Here is a 19,573-nt window from a genome sequence, read left to right on the forward strand (position 1 = left end):
ACTCAACCCATCCCAAATCATAAATAACTTATTTTGGCAGTCTTGTCCTAGGATATTCCACCAAGGTAAGTGAAGCTAGATACATTTATTCAGGCATATCATGGTACAGATGACACTTGATAAAAGAAGAAAACCTTCCCCAGAGCAAAACTCATGCCATTTACATCACTTCTAATGGCTTCAAGATCCAGTATTTCTGCTGTGGCTTCCACAGATTCAACTACTGAAGATTTACAAATACCACCCCAAAATAAATTCTAATAAACTGCTCTACAGTCAAAATATTTTAATTCTAGCCAACATGTAGCCTATATTTTGATTGATAGCCCTTTTATCTCTTTATGAAAATGGTTTCTGATGGGCATATCCCTTGTAAGTGGCTAGTACGTACTTACTTGGCCTCACATGCCTCCAAGTTGAGCCAGCTCCTGTCAGGAAACAACCTTCTGGAAGCTAGCACTGTAAAAATATTTCCTTTGGCTTGTCTCTGAACTTGGTAATGCTGTGATTTACCCTGACTTGTCTCAATTGTTGATCCCTATCTGAGGTCATGAACAGTTTTGCTGACTGCTGCTGACATTGTAGCATTACATGCAACACACTTCCCTTCTGACTCTCCTTCTAACAGTGTTTCTTGCTCAACCAATAGTATTGCTAGTAGCAGTTAGAAAACACTTGAGCAGGGATATGAGGTTCCCAGTTCTTAATTCACCGCAGGAACACACAACTCATTCATGGGATAAAGAAATACCGCTAACAGGAGCGCTGTTAGTCCTGAGCAAAACACCAGCTAGTCCTACTTTCATGACTTCTGCCACTGTGACAAGAAAATAATTGTATGTTAGTCTTGAAGTTACTAAAAAATAAATATCAGTATTCAATTTCCTTTGTGAAAATGTTAGCTTTTCACTCCTTAGCAAGCTTTGTGTGAAGTATAGGGAAAAGTAGAGAAATATTGGTTTACATTTATTCTTTTTCATCAGAAGTATCCTATAGCAGACAGACAGCCTGGAGTGGAGAACTGAGCAGAGACTAGCACTGGCAGGGAGCCTTATGCCTTTCAGCTATATGTAAAAAACTTCCAGAGACTTTAACTTTCCTGTTTCCATTTGTAACTGTATTCTCTGTGAAAGTCTTAGCATGGCAAAACTGTGGGGTGTTTGTTTTTTTTTTTTTTTTTCTTGAGAACTAGGAAGTGTAAATGAGAGGAGAAAGTTCTGTGTGATGAGGAAACCAGGAAAACGTAAGTAAAAGAGGCAGCAGACAAAAAACGATGAGAACTGGAGTTGTAAGTCACAAATTGGTTGCCATTTACCTTCAGTTCACAGATGTGACCTCTAATGCCTACAAGCCATACATCTCGTCAACATGCTCTGTAACAGTAGTTCTCAGAACATCAGACCTATTGACATGGAGACTGTGAAGGCATATACTGTCTTTAACGGTCATCTGTCTGGTGGAAGCAAATGTTGCACCTTCTTGGAGAAAGAATCACTGATTATTGCTGTTGCTTTTACCTTCAAAAAGGCAATTTTCAGTTCACCTAGCATGAGGACAGGAACACAGATATTTTACAGCTCTCTATTCTCCACTTCCCAAATGTCAATAGAAACACAGTACTGATGCAAACCCCCTTTATTTTCCTTGCTCCATAAAATATTGTGGGAAAGCAGGGAATGTCAGCATTGCTTTACTACATCAAGAATCCTCACTGGTCCTTCAGTCTCCTAGTGGCTCCCAACCCTCATTCTGACAATGCTGAATGAGTAACAGACTGCTGCAACTCAACATCCTCACAATTTGGGTACAGTCTCATTAAGTCTGAGAACTGATGGTAAGTACATTCCCCAGCAACCAGAAGTATGGACAGAATTTATTAGTTTTACATTGACCTAAGTGCATTACAGCTTGTCCTTACCTTTTACAAAACCCAAACCAAAACAAAATCAACTTTGAAACAGAGGCATCACAGCCTTTGCTGATCTATTAAAAGTGATGCATCTTACCATACATGACTGATCCTATGTATGCTCCTAGCACTTTCTAATTCCACTGGATCCCAGGGGAAAGATTAAAGAATTCAGCCCAAAGAGAGAACTCTTATAAGCACTGGAGACAATCCTATAATTCTGTCTGCAAGGATTAAAGTACTGCTGGGATCCAGTCACTGAAAATGTCTTGAACCCTGTGATAGTCTGATGATGTCTTTCACATGCTTCTGAGTGCTGAAGCTGAAAGAAGGGAGGAATTAGTGAGGCATCTAATTCACTTCCTGCTCATTGCTACAGCACTTGAGTACCCCAACCAAACAGTTGAATATCTCACTAATGCTCATGGATGACCTAAACCCAGAAGAAAGCTAAACAACATCATCTTCCATTATCCTGGATCCCTCTCAAGCATAGAAAGTGGCACCATGGTGGCCTGCTTCCCCCTGAGCCAGTAATGGTGGGGAACAGCAGTGGAGACACAGTGATACAAGGGCTGCTGTACTTTGCAAGGAAGCATTAAACCAATGTGCTTAGCTTTTGTGGTGATGAAAGACCCCCTGGGATTTTCCCAAAAGGATTGTAATGCCTTATAGATTCATCCAACTCTCATTAAACTAAATGGAAAGAACCTCAATCACGGCTGTGGAAACTGGATGTTTCAGGGTTGGCCCAAATCCCAAGTGAGGTAATTATATCTTCCAACTGCTTCCATTGGAAAATTTCAATCCCCACCATTCCAAATGATCACCAAGTAGCACCCTACTGATCATTTAAACTAAACAACTGCCCTAAATGCTGTCTTTTTTCGACAATGATCATGAAAATGTGTGTTGTGATAATAAGCCATGTGACAAAAGAGGTAAAACTCTCAGCAAGCAGCCTACTAAAATGAAATGGAAGGTTAAAAAATTGCACTGGCATTTATGAAGGTCTGAAAAGAAATTTGCTACTACCATTATATGTGTTTGTGGTACATGTCTCTAAAATTAAATCACTTGTAGAGTTGCAAACTTTTAAAATAACCATAGCTAAAGTAAAATTAATTTACGTTAAAATATGAATTAATGTAGCAGTTCATCGGGTATATTGCAGCATGTACTAGAAATGTGTTTACAGTCTTGATCCTCCAAACTGCTTGTGCGTAACAAATTTAATTTGATGCACTAGTCAGGAGCATAAAGGTTAGAACACATTTAAATACTTTACTGGATTAAACCTTCTGAAATTCCAAAATCTGCTGTGTATCATTTCCATACCTGAACTCAGACTGCACACCCACGTGTTTATGGCTGTATCAAGTAAGAATGTACATCTGTTGCCTTTCAGGTTATTCACACGAGTGCTGTAGGTCAGTCAAGAAAAAGACTTGAAAACAAGAATAAACTTGTTCACAATTTGCATTCATCCTGCACTGCAGGGTTCAACTAGCATTGCTATGCCATCAGGGATTTGGTATCACAAGTTATTCTACCTAATGTGGTGCAATTTAGGGGATTGATTGTTTGTTTACAAAGAGGATATATTGTCTGTTTCTTTTTTACCAGGAATTACTGGGATAAATGTTCAGTTCCACAAAATAAAAATGCTTCTTGCCATTATCATTATAAAATTATCGCTAGTTTTAATCTAGATGGCAGTGAGAAGCAGTAGTGATGTTGAACAGATCCATGAGCTTTGTAGAATCAAAGCCCAACTGTCAGTGGGTTCCTAACAAAAATGAGCTGTTGCAAACCAAGGATGTTGCACAGTTGAAACACTTCAGTTAATGCACTAACTGAATAGAAAAAATATTTTTGCAAGTAGTTTTCCTCTTCCATTTTGTCTCTTCATACATACCTATATTTTTATTAAGAAAAGCAGAGTGGATAAGTATTTTGGTATCACATAATCACTGTGAAATAAATGCATGGCTTTTTCAGAATTGTCAGTCAATTTTGACATTTCTTCATGCTATGTAGTCATAATTAATGTTATGCTTTGAGTTCAGGTAACATTAAGTTTTCTTGTTTGCCTACTGGTCCTCTCCAGTGGACTGTCATCTTAGCCATCTCACTGTCCTAGGACTTAAAACTCATCTATAATTATTTCATAAGGCAAGAGAGTTTAGAAACCAGTATTCTGGAACAGTTTTGTATAAAGTGATTGCCATCACCAAGTTGTAATCTAAAATGCTACGCTTGATTGAAATTTATGAAGAGTAAACTTGCCTTATCTTCCTCTGTCTTCCTTCCCTTGCTCATGCTGCAAGTAAATCTGCACCCATGGCATATTACAAACAATAACCGACACCAGGGTTGAGACCTGAAATCCTGTATTCCAGAATAGAGCACATGTTTGCTGAAAATTGGGTACCAAAGTCTTAGAAAACGTGACAAAATAGCTGGCTTTGGAAGAGAAGAGAGGTTGGAAACCTAAGGAAGAAACAAGTCTGAATGTTGGGTTAGCAAGAAAACTGCTTGTCCCAATTTTATTATAGAATCATAGAATCATAGAATAGTTAGGGTTGGGAAGGACCTTAAGATCAGCTACTTCCAACCCCCTGCCATGGGCAGGGACACCTCACACTAAACTATATCACCCAAGGCTCTGTCCAACCTGGCCTTGAACAGCGCCAGGGATGGAGCATTCACAACTTCCCTGGGCAGCCCATTCCAGTACCTCACCACCCTAACAGTAATGTGAATCATGTTAATTTCTAATTAATAAAATTATTAATTTTCTCCTAGCCAGAAGTCACATTATTATTAAAATAACAATTTTCTCTTAGTAAGTGAAATTATATAGAAAGAAAATCGAAGATACAATGAACTCTGGTAAAGTTCATTGAATATCTGTAAGAAAGGTATAAAAATTATCAACATTGTGAAGAATGTACTGCCTCTTTATTAGCTGTTTCCAGTTAAAAAAACTCTCCAAGACTGGGACAGTGATATCTGCTCTTCTCTTCAAGGAACTGCCACCGTTACTCCACTGTGTCACACAAATGGTTTGTGTGGCTGCTTCAAACTGACAACTGGGAGCTTCCAGCAAAGGCTGAGGAGTATCATTCAGGCTTCAGCCTAAAATACCCCAGTTCCTGGTCTTCCTGAGGCTAAAGGAAATCATGGGCTCAAGATGGAAAACTAACTTGGATCTGCCTTTCCTCCAGGTATGTCTAGGAAAGAAATGCAGGATTCATGGGATCATACGCTGTAGCCTAGTGTGGAACATCTGTTTAAGAAGCCCTAAATAGCCAGTGTTATTTGCTTATTTTGTCCAATGGCAATTCACAGTAAAATACACATGCTGTCCTTCAGCCTGGTCTCTGGTCCAATGAGCTATTTTGCTCTTCATCAGATTGTACATTGACAGAGGACAGTGACACTGCTGCTCTCAAAGTGAGAGAAATCAGGTTGCTAAGGCCAAGGAAACTGCTTACAGGCTATGAATCTGTCTGTTACAAAGGCCTAACCTAGGGCTCTTCCTACATATCAGAGTCTGTGAGACCAGTGCCATTCCAAACACATCTCCCCCCAGTTTTTCCTTCTGGGTACACCTGGGCCTCCTGTCTCTGTGGCATTCTGAAGAGAGCCAAGACACGTAGCTCAGATTTGTGAATTTGACTCCCAGAGTCTGGTTCCTAAAAGCTAAGTGTAGAAACCCTGAGCATTTCTGGAGCTCCTTTTTTGATGTGGGTTGAAATGCCTTTCCCATTTGAAAGGACAAACCTCATCTTTCAATTTGGCGGCTCTCAGGGCAATAAGGAAACAGTGCCAGCTACAGTACCGAAACATGCCCCCAGATGATATAGGGCTGTGAGTAAATTAGGGAGCTCTTGCTGAAGTTGATAATTAAGATTAGCTTCAGATTCAGAAACCTGCACAAGAGTAGGCAGATGGCTTGCTCAGCTGCCAGCTGGAACTTAGCCTTCACAAGGCAGTCATTCAAGTTCAGCAGCTCAGCTTCCTTCTGTGGAGTCAGATCAAAGTCTACCCATAACAAGATCCTTCTGAAGGCTTGAGGCTACCTCCACAGCTCTTACAAAATGGCTGTGTGTTCTGGGAGCAGCAGAGATTTTCAGATCTGGACTGGTTCAAGATCTTGCTTTTAAAATATAAAGCAAGACTAGAAAGGTAAATGGAACACAATAAAGGATGCTTTGGGCCTACAACATTCTTGAAAGCTCCTATTGATGGTCAGTGGCTTAGTATTTCACCCACATTGGCAGTCTGGCATTGATAATCGGGTGTCTTAAACACTTCATTATATCAATAAAGGAATTCTTTTCTCTTTAAACAAGTTTAAATACTTAAAAAAATATATGAACCAAATAAGGATGGTATCATATTTTTATAATCATCCAGGGAAGGCTTTAGTTTGGATAATTTTCAGCAGCAATCTCACCCAGCTGTAAATAGAATAGTGAACAATAACAACAAAGAGTGACATTCTATTCTTTAGCTACGCTAACTTACAATAGTGCCTCAGAATAACAAAGGCTTCATTATCTACTCTTGGTTCTTATAAAAATGCAGGAGAATATCTTCTGGCTTGCCACAGTGCCTAGATACAAGTAGCTGAAGTAAAGGTGAAAAATCAATCTTAACAATAATTCCTATGTTTCATTGCCCATTTATACCATACTTTTAAAAAGCAAATCTATTAACCATAGTCCCAAGTGCCTTTTTTTTTTTTTTTTTCTCCTTTTATGCACTAGACTGCTGGGAATCAATCTTTAACTGTATTCTCAATTTTAAGTTCAGAACAATCGTTCCATGAAGTCTCATTTTCAAAACAAGATTACAAACTGAATTATAACAGATAATGTGCAATTTCTGTAGACACTTCATCTGCAGGTAAGTTTGAAAAACACTAGCAAAGATTATGTTTATTTTATGCACGTAAACATAATTTCCATGCACTTTCCCTCCCACAAAGTAATGAAATTTTAAGATACATTCCCAGTACTGAAAGGAAGTCAGCAACCACGTTCAGTTTTCTGCTTGTAAACTGAATTCTCTACTCAATTTATAAGGCACTGGCACAACTTGACATACCTATAGTGCAATAAAATACCCACCAGAGCTGTTGTAGCATATGAAACAACACAGTGATGTGCTGGAGGAAACCCTTGGGGTACTCCGGCACCCCTTGTTAAAACCCTGTCACCAAATCAAAGGTGCTCACCCCTGTTTCTACTATAGATGGATTTCATTGCCATAGCTGTAAAAGTTAATCTAAGTGGGGTTCTTTGTTTTCTTATATTTTCCTGAAGTGTTCTCAGCATCATGTAATTTCAAGGAAAACCGGCTGCTCCTTCCCCTTCTTTCATATTATACAACTCAAAACCAACTGCTGTTTCGGAAAATGATGTTTCAGACACATGTAATCAATAATGTACATTTCTGCTTGACACTGAGGTTACGTTCCCAGTGTGCTTCTGGCTAAGAGAAAGCATTTTCTGTCAGACAGGATAGTGCATTCTCAAGGTGTGCAGAAGAGAACATGGGTTTAGAAAGCATCAGGCTCCTCTATGCTGGAGATGGAGGGTGCTGCAGCACCCTGGTTCAGGTTATAGAGGTCTGCTCTTGTGATTTCTCCTTTCCTCCTTGGCTCGTCCAAAGAGCAAAGAATAGTTAACATAGAAATAAGGTTCCCCCCAAGGCCTATGTGCGTCAGATGGGTGGGCTCAGCTTGCTTTGATCAGAGGAGGTATGTAACGTCCTGACAAGCATATGTGCTTGCTGGTGCTGAATCCAGCTCCAGTCTGCAGCAGCACTTCTGGATCACCAAGATAGAGCAGCTCATACTTCTAACAGTCTGAGGGTCCTAGCTCAGTCCCATAGGAGGATCAAACTGGCAGCTGTCATGGATCTAAAAGTTTAAGTACAGGACATGTTAAGGGGAGCCTATCGGAAGGCATATGAAAATAACTCATGGATTGTAAAAATTTTCTTCATGACAGAACCAATCATTAGAATATCAACAGAATGTAATTCAGTAGAATCTCAAACCACATGCTAATTCTTACAGACAAGGATTTTCATCTATGTTCTGCTTCATGAGTTTTCAATTCCATTCTTTTACCACCCGGTATCCTTTGGATTTAAAAGCTGTATTTTCAGGACTCCTAATTTCAAGCACTCAAAATATGATGCACCCCTAAAAATAATGAAGGTATTTTCATATTCTGAGTTTATAAAGTAACAGAGTTGAGTTGGTTTTGTCTCACAATTTTTGTGTCTTCTGGGTGTGTGTGGGCAGCATTTTCAAGCTTTTCCCTACCAGCAGGTAATCTAGAAACTTTTATTCAATAGAAAAAAAAAAAGTTTTCATTTAATCACTGAACTCTGGGTCTAGGAGGTTCAGGGAGAAAACAAAGTGATCTGAGATTTGCATTTAAATTGCTATATTTAGAAATAATGATTTTTTTCTCCCTCTCTCACTGTACTGTAATAGTTCTTTCTTGTACTCATTCTGTGTTCCAAAATAAATCTTTATTTCTGATTTCCCCTGTTCTTTCCCCAGTGTAAAGCCGCATGTATTTGCTTGGCATGAGCAACTGCCAATGATTTGATGATAGGAAGGGAACCGAGAAGACTTCAATTTATGCCTTCCCACTTCCTCCAGAACTGTTCTTCAGACTTTCCTGAACATCAGAAAACTTATTTATTCTCCTCTAAATCTCCCCTTCCAAGTACTCTTTGCCAGGATACCTAAATAGAGTTTGTCAATGTCAGACTGCTCCTACACTGAGATCAGTGCTTTCAGTATTGACAAATATATGTGTGTACTTACATATATATGAACACACATATACATAGTCCTCATTTACTGCAGACAGGCAGCTATTACTTGCCTTATATTTAGACAGAAATGTCTCTGAGGGAGAGAGTCAATTATTTGCCAGCTAACCTAATAAGATCTTAGGCGATGACTAACACTGGTATGTGCCATGGAAATATAAAAAATAGCTATTGCTCAGAACTTTATTCTGTTCTATGGTATGTTTCTCTATTAATCCAGTTTTGAAATCTGAAAACGTTAGTGTCAGCATTTTGCTTCTTTTTTATGAACTTAGAGAAGAATGCCCCCTCTCCTCCCTGTGCCAGTGACATCGGTACTCCACGAGCCATTAGGAGAAGCAGTGCAATGAGCAGCCTGAATTTATTTTCCGCAAATGATCAAGCTGGAAGCACCATAAAAATTAAGTTTCAGAAAAACCCTATGCAAGAATTTATCAATTTTCCTCAATTTCTCAAATTTCAAAGTATCTTCTTGATAATCTTGATGCCAAATAAGAATGAAAAATTATGAAATAAACTTTAGTGCCATTTATAGAGGATATTAAGAACTCTTTGAACAACTTCAGACAGTCAGTCAAGAAAGGCAGAAGGGCAGAACAGCAGAGAGCAGGAGGGAGAAAGAAATGATGAAGTGGGTCTAGGATGACTACTGAATGTTGAAACATTAACTTAAATGGGTAAACATATAAATCCAGAATTATTTTATTTGCTTATTTACCAAAATACCTACAACTCTGTTCCTCAGCTTACTAAGCTATTATTTAGAATGTAAACAGACCTGAGTCTTACAGTTACTTTTACATTTTCTATTACAGTTCACCCTATAGCCTCCAGTCCCGTTTTGTTTTGACGGTTATTCACTAAGCCAAGGAGAGGAAAATAAACCTTTCTCTGAATATCTACAAACAGAACATGAAGCAAGTCTGCAGAGAACATCAGGGTTTAGCCTGAATCATCACACAATTTTGAGCTCCTGGTTTGGTGGATTATCAGTCAGTTGGTACACAATGAATCAAATTCAGGGATTTTAAGCACCAGCTGCTGAGGACAAACAGAGTTGCAAGACAGCTGAATGTTTCAGAATCAGGTTGGTATAGACATGTAACTTCTCATCCAGTTACGATGTAAGAAAGCAGACAGCATTAAAAAAATGCAATAACTTCCTATTATAGAGGTAATGACGTTACCCTGGATTCAGCGTGTTCAGCTATTACGGCTATTCAATATTAAACCATAAACATTAATGCCATTATATATAACGTTAATGACATTACTTAGTCAGATATATACTGGATTTTTTTTCCTGTTTCATTTACCTTGCTGGCCGAATGAGGCCTTCTGTTCCTAGAGGAACGTGTTCTTGATGTGTAAGGAAACACAACACTTTCCTTTTACAAAGATGCTTATTAAGTAAACTAATGTTGATTGACATTGTTTTATTTGCATTTGGTCAGTATCAGTATCCTGACATGTAAAGTCTCTGGCCAAAAGCTGTTCCTGTCTTGCATTCCCATATTCTTGCTATGTAAATGTAAAGGTATGGCAGACATTTTCCTAGACTGCAGACAAAGGCCTAGATGGAAGAGCAGTGAGAGGGAGGAGGGAAAGAATCAGTGTATCTTACAAAGTCTTTTAACACAGTTTTCAGAAGTGTGCCGTTTTATCTGCTTCATTTTATACCTTTCTTCAGGTGTTGGAATTACTGTGTTTAAAATGCAAAGTGTAAAAGCAGAAATGGTGACTTTCCTGTCCTGGTAAACAGCTTAACATTTCTGTAGATTGGAGATAAATTAGGAAGGAAAGTATAAGGACCAGTTAAAACACAGTGACTCTTATACACAGTGCAATTATGGAAAAAACAACTGTACTGTGATTATGCAAATCAGCCCCTCATAAACAAAAGGCAGGGATTTACATAGCGAAGAAAAGAATTCTTCACAGGTATGCCCCAGTAATGCACAGGATTGTTGTGCTTTAATTGTCTGACTCGTAATAGAATGATCCCACTTTCTTTATTCAAGTGAAGCACATGTTAGGACATAACCATACTGAATGATTTGGAAGTCTACACTGTCCCACCAGAAAAATGTGGAGTATGTTCTATTTTTAAGAGAAACAAGTCAATGAAAAAAAGCCAATATTTCTTCTTGCATCGATAAAAAATTTAACTGGATTTTCATATTGCATCACTACTCTTGAAATAAATGTATACTAATACAAACGGACCCCCCTGCTGGAACTTATTTCTTCAAACTATTAAATTCAGCAGTTTTTGACAAAATAAGACTTCTCTGGTGCACATATTATTGAAGGAAACATCAGTATAATTTAAATTGCACAAACCATATCTTACAGTTTTACAAAGTGAATTCTTCATATGAATCCTGATATTTTTATTTAGTTAACTATGTGTAGACTATTAGACTAACTTGTGAGTTCTGTGTGTTCTACAAAACATAGCACTCTGAAAAGATTACTATTTTACTGTAAGCCATGTGATAGGAACAGTATTTACTCAGTTGGGTGCAGTTTGCTGTACCCTTATTTTTGTCATCATGTATTCCACTATTTGAATGTGCTTTTTTAATGTAAGCATAACTATGCAATTTCTATGAAAAACAAACCAACCAACCAACCAACCCAAAACAGAAAGAGGAAACTACATATAAATCAGCCCCTAGCATAGCTCATCTTTTCTATCACTCCAGCCAAGTTGATTGCAGGTGAGCTTTATTGCAATATGGGTACGTATTGTGCTATCCTGTTACACATCCAGTAAAGCATCATGATTTATTTTCCATCCGCAGACACCTTAGGCAGAGGCAACTGATTTCTCCCTTGTGCACAGATAACAGAGCACTGAAAAAAAACACCTTTCACAGTAACTACTAAACTTTCAAAGCCTTCCCTGTCACGTGGAGATGAACCAAGACCTTTGGAAGTTTAAAATGAGAAAGTACATGAACTACAAAACAGGCTTGTCACTGATGTGCAGAGGTTAGAGAACTTGCTGACTATGGCATTCCATTGCCATGTGTAAGATTTGGGGTCAGCTCTTCACTTTGACCATGCTCTTGGAAGTGTTCCTACACCCAAACATCTATGCTGTACCAATGGGGCCTGTTCACATTTATTCTCTCTCACACAGAAAGAAATCCCTAGAAAAGCACTATAAAAATTATTTGGTTGGAAAAAATTTACATTCTGCTCTGTTTTAAGAGAGATTCACAAAAAAAAAAAATGCAACCAGTTGTAGGAGGTAAAGTTCTGACAGTTTTTCTACTACAAATCCTCAGCTTTGCAATGGGCTAACAACACCTTGCTGACAACTCCCTGCTGGCATAAACCAAACAAATAGTAAGGAAATGTTACAATCTTCCAAAAGGAAAATGAGGTCTCCTCTCCCCTCTGCCCCAAATATTTTGGAGGTAGCCTATAAATTTATTTGGTGATCTGTTAGTGTTAGCTTATAAATGATTGTAAGTATTTAAGAATACCCACACAATGAACATTTAACTTTCTTCTTGAAATGGTAAATTTAGAAAAAATAAATATATACAACAGAATGTCATGTTAAACAGTCCCAGTATTGGGGATGGAGATGCTGGGAAGATCCAAACACATCTGTAGCCTCTAGAAGGAGACTAGACAATTGGCATGGGATTTGTGACTGCCCCAGGTTTATTTCTCCAAAAAATTACTGCATGATCTTAGATAAGAGTCTAGATTTCTGAAATGGGGACAATACGTTCTGGTCTCACTATCAACACAAGGTACCATATTTTATATGCATTTCATAATAAGTAAGACTTGTCTTAAGGCCTTGTACATGTTTGTCAACAAACATTAAAGGTTGTTTTTTTTTTTATTTGTTTGTTTGTTTTTATGAACAGAAAACCAGAAAAGTTTTATTCGGTTCTATATGGAAAGATCTGCCAGACTGAGCCTTCCACTTGTTCCACTGTTGTTTTAAAAAAGTGTGAGGTAGTGCATTCAAAGTCCTTCTCTATCTATAGACCTTTACCTAGACTTGCCAATTACAGAGTTTCTCCTACTGGAAACCATTCACGCCTTTGTTAGGTTAAAATCAAAGTTTAAAAATAAAAGAATGTTTACATAAAAGTTTCATCTACATCATTTACATAGCATGGTGAGATAAAAAATAAAAGACAGTGTTTCAAGCGCTCTTTGTCCCTCAGGGTCTTTTTTTTTTTTTTTCCATTATTTTTTCTTCTAGTGGTTTTGTTTTTCCCATGGTATCACCGTGCAATATCATTTCAGTTCGGTCTGCACTGGACTGTGCAGATTACCTATCTAATGACATATGGACTTCTTACAACTCTAACACCTCTATTCTTGCAAGTGAGAATTTCGAGTGACAGAGCAAAGCTGTTTGCTCTCAGTTTTGCAAAAACCGCACCTGCCAGATTGCCAAGATCCATTTCAGAGACTAAAAAAATGGATTAATATTCTAATTTAATTTCTTATGTGTCTTTAATCAGTCACACAACATTTCGTTACACAAATTATAGCCTTCTAAAAATGAAAGCCCTTACATATGTTAAAATACTTCCCTGAAAATATTTTACATTTCCTTATTCTTCTGATGTAAAAACTATTAAAGACTGAATGACTCTGTAATGCCTGCTGTTAAACCAGACACGCACACACAGCCTTCACCTTCATGTCTACAAAAGTGGCAAAATTATCTGCTTGCATCATTAGGTAATTTTTCTGTCAGCAACAAAAAGGTTTTTTCTTTATTAGATGAAACAACACTGTCAATGTTGAATTAGTTGTATATTTAATACCAGTGTATGCATACTAATGCATACCAAACAGATTTAAGAACCTTAGAATTATCATAGACAAGAGCAAAACGCTAATGCTTATTTCTTTTATATATGTGAACAAATGGAGGATTCAACTTTAAATCAATACTTTCTATTACAGACCAAAAGAACCCTGCTGACTTTAACCCTATTGATTTCACAGAAATATATATTGATACTTTTAAACTGTTCTGAATAGTGAAGGAACTCATGCAAACAATATTATGGTTGATCTAACAGAATTCAGAATTCTGAGTGGGAAAAACATGGCTATCTTCATATATTACTGATGTATTAGAGCTATTTCCTTGCTTAAAAGACATTTTCACACTTTCACATTTTCTAATCCCCAAAGATATACAGTTCCCTTATTTTCCCAGTATTTTTGAGTTCTGGCCAAATTTTGCTATAAGATAATACGCCCACACACATTTGTCATAAACATGAAACCCAAAGTTAGGAAATATTTACTTATTGTTCCCATGGCCACTGTGAAGTTCTGCCATTCCAGTTTTGATGATTCAGCAACAAATCATCAGTAAAACTTACCAAAACAATGACATATCAAGAATTGACTCAGATTGTATGAGTTTGACCCTTTCTGTTCTCCACCTAATTCTGAGTAGCTTACTAAACCAGGTTTGCCTTCTGATTTTTCTAGTTTTGACTAGAAAACATTTAGCATGCTGTCCAAAGAATTGACAAAGAAGAAAATCTCAAACTAAATCTAATCTGCTAACACAAGCTTTTTAATCAATCAAGTTTTACTTACGTGGAATTTTGTTCAGTTCATTCATGAACTTCTCTTTTAACTTAGAAAATGCATCTTCTTTTCCTCCCCCTCCTCCGGGACTAGCTGGCTCAGTGACATTGCTTGGAGGAGGTGCTGCTACTGTGGTAGCTGGCGGTGCTGCCAGGGCCTCATGATGACTTTCACTCACCATTGCAACCCCTGGGTAAGCTGTTGGAATAAATAAATAAACAAAAAAAAAAAAAAAAAGAAAGAAAAAAAGAGAAAAAAAATAAAGTCACTGGAATGGATCTGTCATCAACAAATGACTAAATAGGCAGAATATCACTTGGTGCTCATGCTTACTGGGTAAATACAACTGTACCAGCATATTGCTTCATGTTCTTCATAAAATACTTATTAGAAAAGACATGAAGTCTTTCGCAGGGTTAATTTCAGCCAAGATAATTTTATTTCTTTGAGTTCTTTTCCAATGGTGCTGCATTTTGAACTGCTGAATTTGAAACTTCAAAATTACTGTAAAGCTCTCATGCAGATTTACATTTTCCCCTTCAAGCCTGAAAGTGTAAGCAAATTGGGTAATAACCACTTCCTACGTGCAAATTTCACAGCGTATTTACAGAATTATTTTTCTGTGAGTGCTACAGAGGTGTGGATCATAGCCGAAATTTCTTTATAAGATAAATAAAGTGATAAAGTTATAATAAAAACAGTTCAAGATTTCTTCTCAAAGTAAAACCCTATTGTTTCCTATTTAACTAAGTTGTATATTAAACAGAAATTGGCTTCCATCCATTTTTATCTACACTTATTGAAGGCAATTTTCCCTGCAGTTACTTTGTGTGACATTTGCTACTGACAATATTCTCTTAAATTATTCAGATGTCTCAGTGTATTCATGAAACTATGACATCTGTAGGGTATCTAAATGCAGCCATATTTAAATACCTGAGAAGCTGTCACAATCATAATCCTACATCAGCATATTTTTAATTTCATGTTGTTTAAAGGGCATTTATCAAAACCTTGAATGCAAATTACTCTAACAGGTTTCCATGGAAAGGTTTGTGCAGTGGTTGGGTACAGGGCCAGAAGCTTCGCAATGGTCCAAACGGGCCAGTGCCAGCTGGCTACAAGATGAAGCTGCTGCTGGCCAAGGCTGAGCCCATCAGTAAGTGATGGTGGTGGTGGTGGTAGTGGGAAAACGTGCATGACAGCAATTGCAACTGGGAGAGAGGAAGGAGAATATGTGAGACCGACAGCTCTGCAGACAGCCAGGTCAGTAGAGAAGGAGGGAAGGAGGAGCTGCAGGTGCCAGAGCAGATTCCCCTGCAGCCCGTGGTGCTGGTGAGGCAGGCTGTGCCCCTGCAGCTCATGGAGGTCCACAGTGGAGTGAATCTCCTCTTGCAGCCCATGGATGCCCACAGTGAAGCCAATGTCCACCTGCAGCCTGGGGAGGACCCCAAGCTGGAACAGTGGAAGAGTGTGAGGAGTCCTCCCCTGAGGAGGAAGGAGCAGCAGAGACCATGTACGATGAACTGATCACAACTCCCATTCCCCATACCCTCTCTGCTGGTGGAGAGGAGACAGAGAAAATTGGGAGTAAAGTTAAGCCCAGGAAGAAGGGAGGAAGGGGTGAAGGTGTTTTTAAAATTTGTTTTATTTCTCATTATTCTACTCTGATCTGTTTGGCAATAAATTACGCTAATTTCCCCTAGTTGAACCTGTTTTGCCCATGATGCTAATTAGCGATCTCTCCCTGCCTGTATCTTGACTCATAAGTTTTTAGTTACATTTAATCTTCTGTGTCCACTTGAGGAGGAGTGAGCCTTTCTTGGGTGCCTGGTGTCCAGCCAGGGTCAACATACCACAATTACAAAGCAAAGAGTTTCGGGCCAGTGGGGTGAAGGTGAGATGATGTGACATGCACAAAGTGATTCTGCTAGCAAAAGAAGGTTGGCTGAAATGTATATATTGTTTCTGAACACATTGTTCTGATATTCTGCAGCATCCTAAGTATCACTGCTCTGAATAATCATTCTGTTTTTCTTCAGAAAACCAGAGGGTGAAAGGGTTTGAGAGATAACAAATATTCATTACTGTTCTGAGTGTACAATTGCTCTCAGCCCAGACATAAACATTTGGCCTTTGATCTTTTGCTGAGAAATTTAAACATCACCAAAGGAGAAAAAGGCAACACATCAAAATTAAAGGGGCATAAGAGTGTCTGACTTCATGCAATATGATGAATCATATTGAAAGCTTTCATGCCTTGTGACTGTTTTCATGGATGTTGCTGAGAGTACTCAAATCACTAAATCAAGAAAAGAATTGACTTTTTGTCCTTCACCTTTACTTCCATGAGCCCACAGTCATGAGGACCTGCAGACACAGACCTGACTGCAGGCAGAATGCATCTTTTTATATCACCCTCACCATTCTTGCAATTAAAACAGGGGTTTGCAGACATAGTATGGAATACAAGCCATTCTCTAATACTGTCATACAATGAAAGAGATTTTAACTAAATAGGGGGGTGCCCTTGCTCCGAGGAAGCTGTTTAATGGATATTTTGCAGCAATTTTATTGATGCAGCACTGAATGAAGCAGTATTCCCTGCCTGCTCATCACTTCTGCCTTTGCCCTCACGATCTCTAGCCTAATATAAAATCATGTTCATGTTGACACAGAATATGTATATGATGCAGCTCCATAAATATTTCATAAGCATGCAGTCTTATCTATTTGCCTGTAGTAACAACATGGGAGCAGTTCACTATTTGAAGCAGACAGAAATCGATGGAAAGATTCCAGTTAATATCCATAAACTCTGGCTGAAGTTTGGTATCTGCAGACTTTCCCACTTGCCTCCCAAAATAACGATCGGGAAAAACATCTAGAGCATAATTTGGGTAGTATGAAATAAAATGCTAGCTCCCCTAGACTAGAAGACTTTTTCCATATGCTCTGATGAATGCCAAATACTATGAAGCAAAACATGCAGAGCCATCAGCTTTAAACATTAGTGCTGGTTTATATTATAGCATTTTGTCAATGAATGTCAGTTAAATCAGAAGACAAGTTGCATGATATATCATAATTAAATCAAAATTAAATTGCTTAATTATAATATATTGCTTAATTATTTCAGGCCTGGCAGTTGACTATTTTATTTTGTAATGGAAGACACAATTTGCAGTGATGACTTTCAGCTAATTAAAAATTAAGGAAAATGTAATTTATTTGCTTCCAGTTTTGAAGCTGTATTTTGAAAATATATTAGGAGTACAAATTTGAAGCATTACACTCTCATTTATTTAAAAAAAAAAAAAAAGGAAAAAATAACAAAACAGATTATTCCTCTGATCTCTAGGAACAACCCTTGGTAGAATCCCAGCGCCCTTAGAGACCACTACATCTAATGAGGCATGAACAAATGCTTTGAGACCTTCCACAGAGCCTTCTGACCTTTACACGCTAATGACACTGTCCTGATATTTTAAATAGGTGTGAACGGGCTGAAAAAGAATCCTGTCTCTGCAAAAGCTTTCTGCAGTAAAGAATTTTCTGAAGAGCACATGCCCACTCCCTTAAAAAGGTAACATCTGATGGCTTCTGTTATTGTAACCCTGCTGCTTTTCACAATAATGGTATAAACATTATGGTATTATTAAAGACTGAAGAATACCGAATAATTGGACTTAAATTGGCCTTTTACAACAAAATGGTTACTTTAATGCCATAGTGATTGCTGAAGGTAAAGATCTACAAAATACTAGGAGATTACCTGCCATTTATGAAATGGTAGTTGCAAGCACAAATTTCTTGTAGGCTGAAAAATGAAATGTCATAGCATTCAATTATGATTTCCAGTTCAGTGTTCACTACAATGATTATAGTGCTACATATGAAACATTACATGTTTCATGTGCAACGTGCAGCCATAAATAAGAGTACATTCGTAGTCATAAATAAAAGTACAATTTCATTTTCATGCTTCTATAAAAGAGTAAACTATATTCCCTAAGCATGGCAATTCTTTGGTGTACCACTGCCCATCCATACTAGTGCCATATAATCACTGTAAGGCATGTGAAACAAAACAATGAGCAAATACATGGAATAATTTGAAGTAATGCTTGCTGTCTCTATAGAGAAATAAGCAAGTGTTGACTGAAAATCCAGAGATGATGATTTGAACCCTTGAGGAGGTCAGGGGTTTAGAACCTTCCATTACCTATGCAAGAAACAGTAGCAAAAATACTATATCAGCTCAAACTTCAATATAATTTCTATGGAATTTCCTCTGAAAATGAGGCACCCACATAATTTCCCAATGCACGCTGGAGATTTGTAAGAAACAAGAGATACAAAGTATTAGCTGACCGTCTTTGTATGCTGATATTGATCTGGAAGGTGAGAGTCCTGCTGGAAAGCACCACTTAAGAGTGTAGTAAAGTAGCAACTACTCTTAGGAGTAAAGGAGACTAAGATTTCAGACATGGATGATCACATTACATGGAGTAGACTCTCGAAATCAGAATTTAAAGGATATGTTCCAAGGGCAACAGACTCCTTGCAAACATTCTGGCATATACAAAGTGAGATGTAGACAACATGGGGTGGGATTAATCCCGTGGGAATTTTTTTCTTGTTTAAATTATTAAAAAAAGCCCCCCAAAATTATAACCAAAACAAATGACGACAACAACAACAAAAAAAAACCCACCAAAAACCAACCAAACAAAAAACCAACCAATCAAAAAAAAAAAAATCCCCTAAACCCCACCAAACTTTAAATATAAACTGAATAGTCAGAAATTAATGTGAACCCTGTGGTATGCTCAGAGTGATTCATGTGAAAGGGTGATTTTCAGGATTTCGAATGAGAGCAAAACTCAGGGTAGTGTATCATCTTCTAGCAAATCATGGGGAGATTTTCGATAGACTTATCCAAACAAAAACAAAACCAAACAAAAACAAAACAACAAAAAACCCGCCCAAACCAACCAACCAACCAACCAACAACAAAAAAAGAAAAACAGGAGAAAAAAAAACCAACACACAACCAAAACCATATTGTTTCTCTGTGGGTATACCATAGTACACAAAATTACTTAGTGAATACTTAATCTCATGGAAATAAAGCTGATGACATTCCTTCTGCATGGCGGATTACAGACAATTTAATTTTGCTCATTCCTCTTAACTGCT

At 37.8% G+C, this 19,573-nt stretch overlaps 1 protein-coding gene across 4 annotated transcripts in view; it reads right to left on the minus strand.

The window, feature by feature from the left end:
• Positions 1-19,573, minus strand: part of SYT1 (synaptotagmin 1) — a 352,054-nt gene that overhangs the window by 114,829 nt on the left and 217,652 nt on the right. For all 4 annotated transcript variants that reach the window (XM_061369381.1, XM_061369379.1, XM_061369378.1 and 1 more), the window contains one exon: positions 14,381-14,569. In XM_061369381.1, the coding sequence (XP_061225365.1) occupies positions 14,381-14,552 (172 nt within the window). In that variant the 5' untranslated portion in view covers positions 14,553-14,569. The remainder of the gene's footprint in view (positions 1-14,380; positions 14,570-19,573) is intronic.

The sequence above is a fragment of the Neopsephotus bourkii genome, unplaced genomic scaffold (assembly GCF_033783945.1).
Source record: "Neopsephotus bourkii isolate Nb327-2 ecotype Australia unplaced genomic scaffold, CSIRO-AGI_Nbou_v1 NB_1493, whole genome shotgun sequence".
Classification (NCBI taxonomy): domain Eukaryota; kingdom Metazoa; phylum Chordata; class Aves; order Psittaciformes; family Psittacidae; genus Neopsephotus; species Neopsephotus bourkii.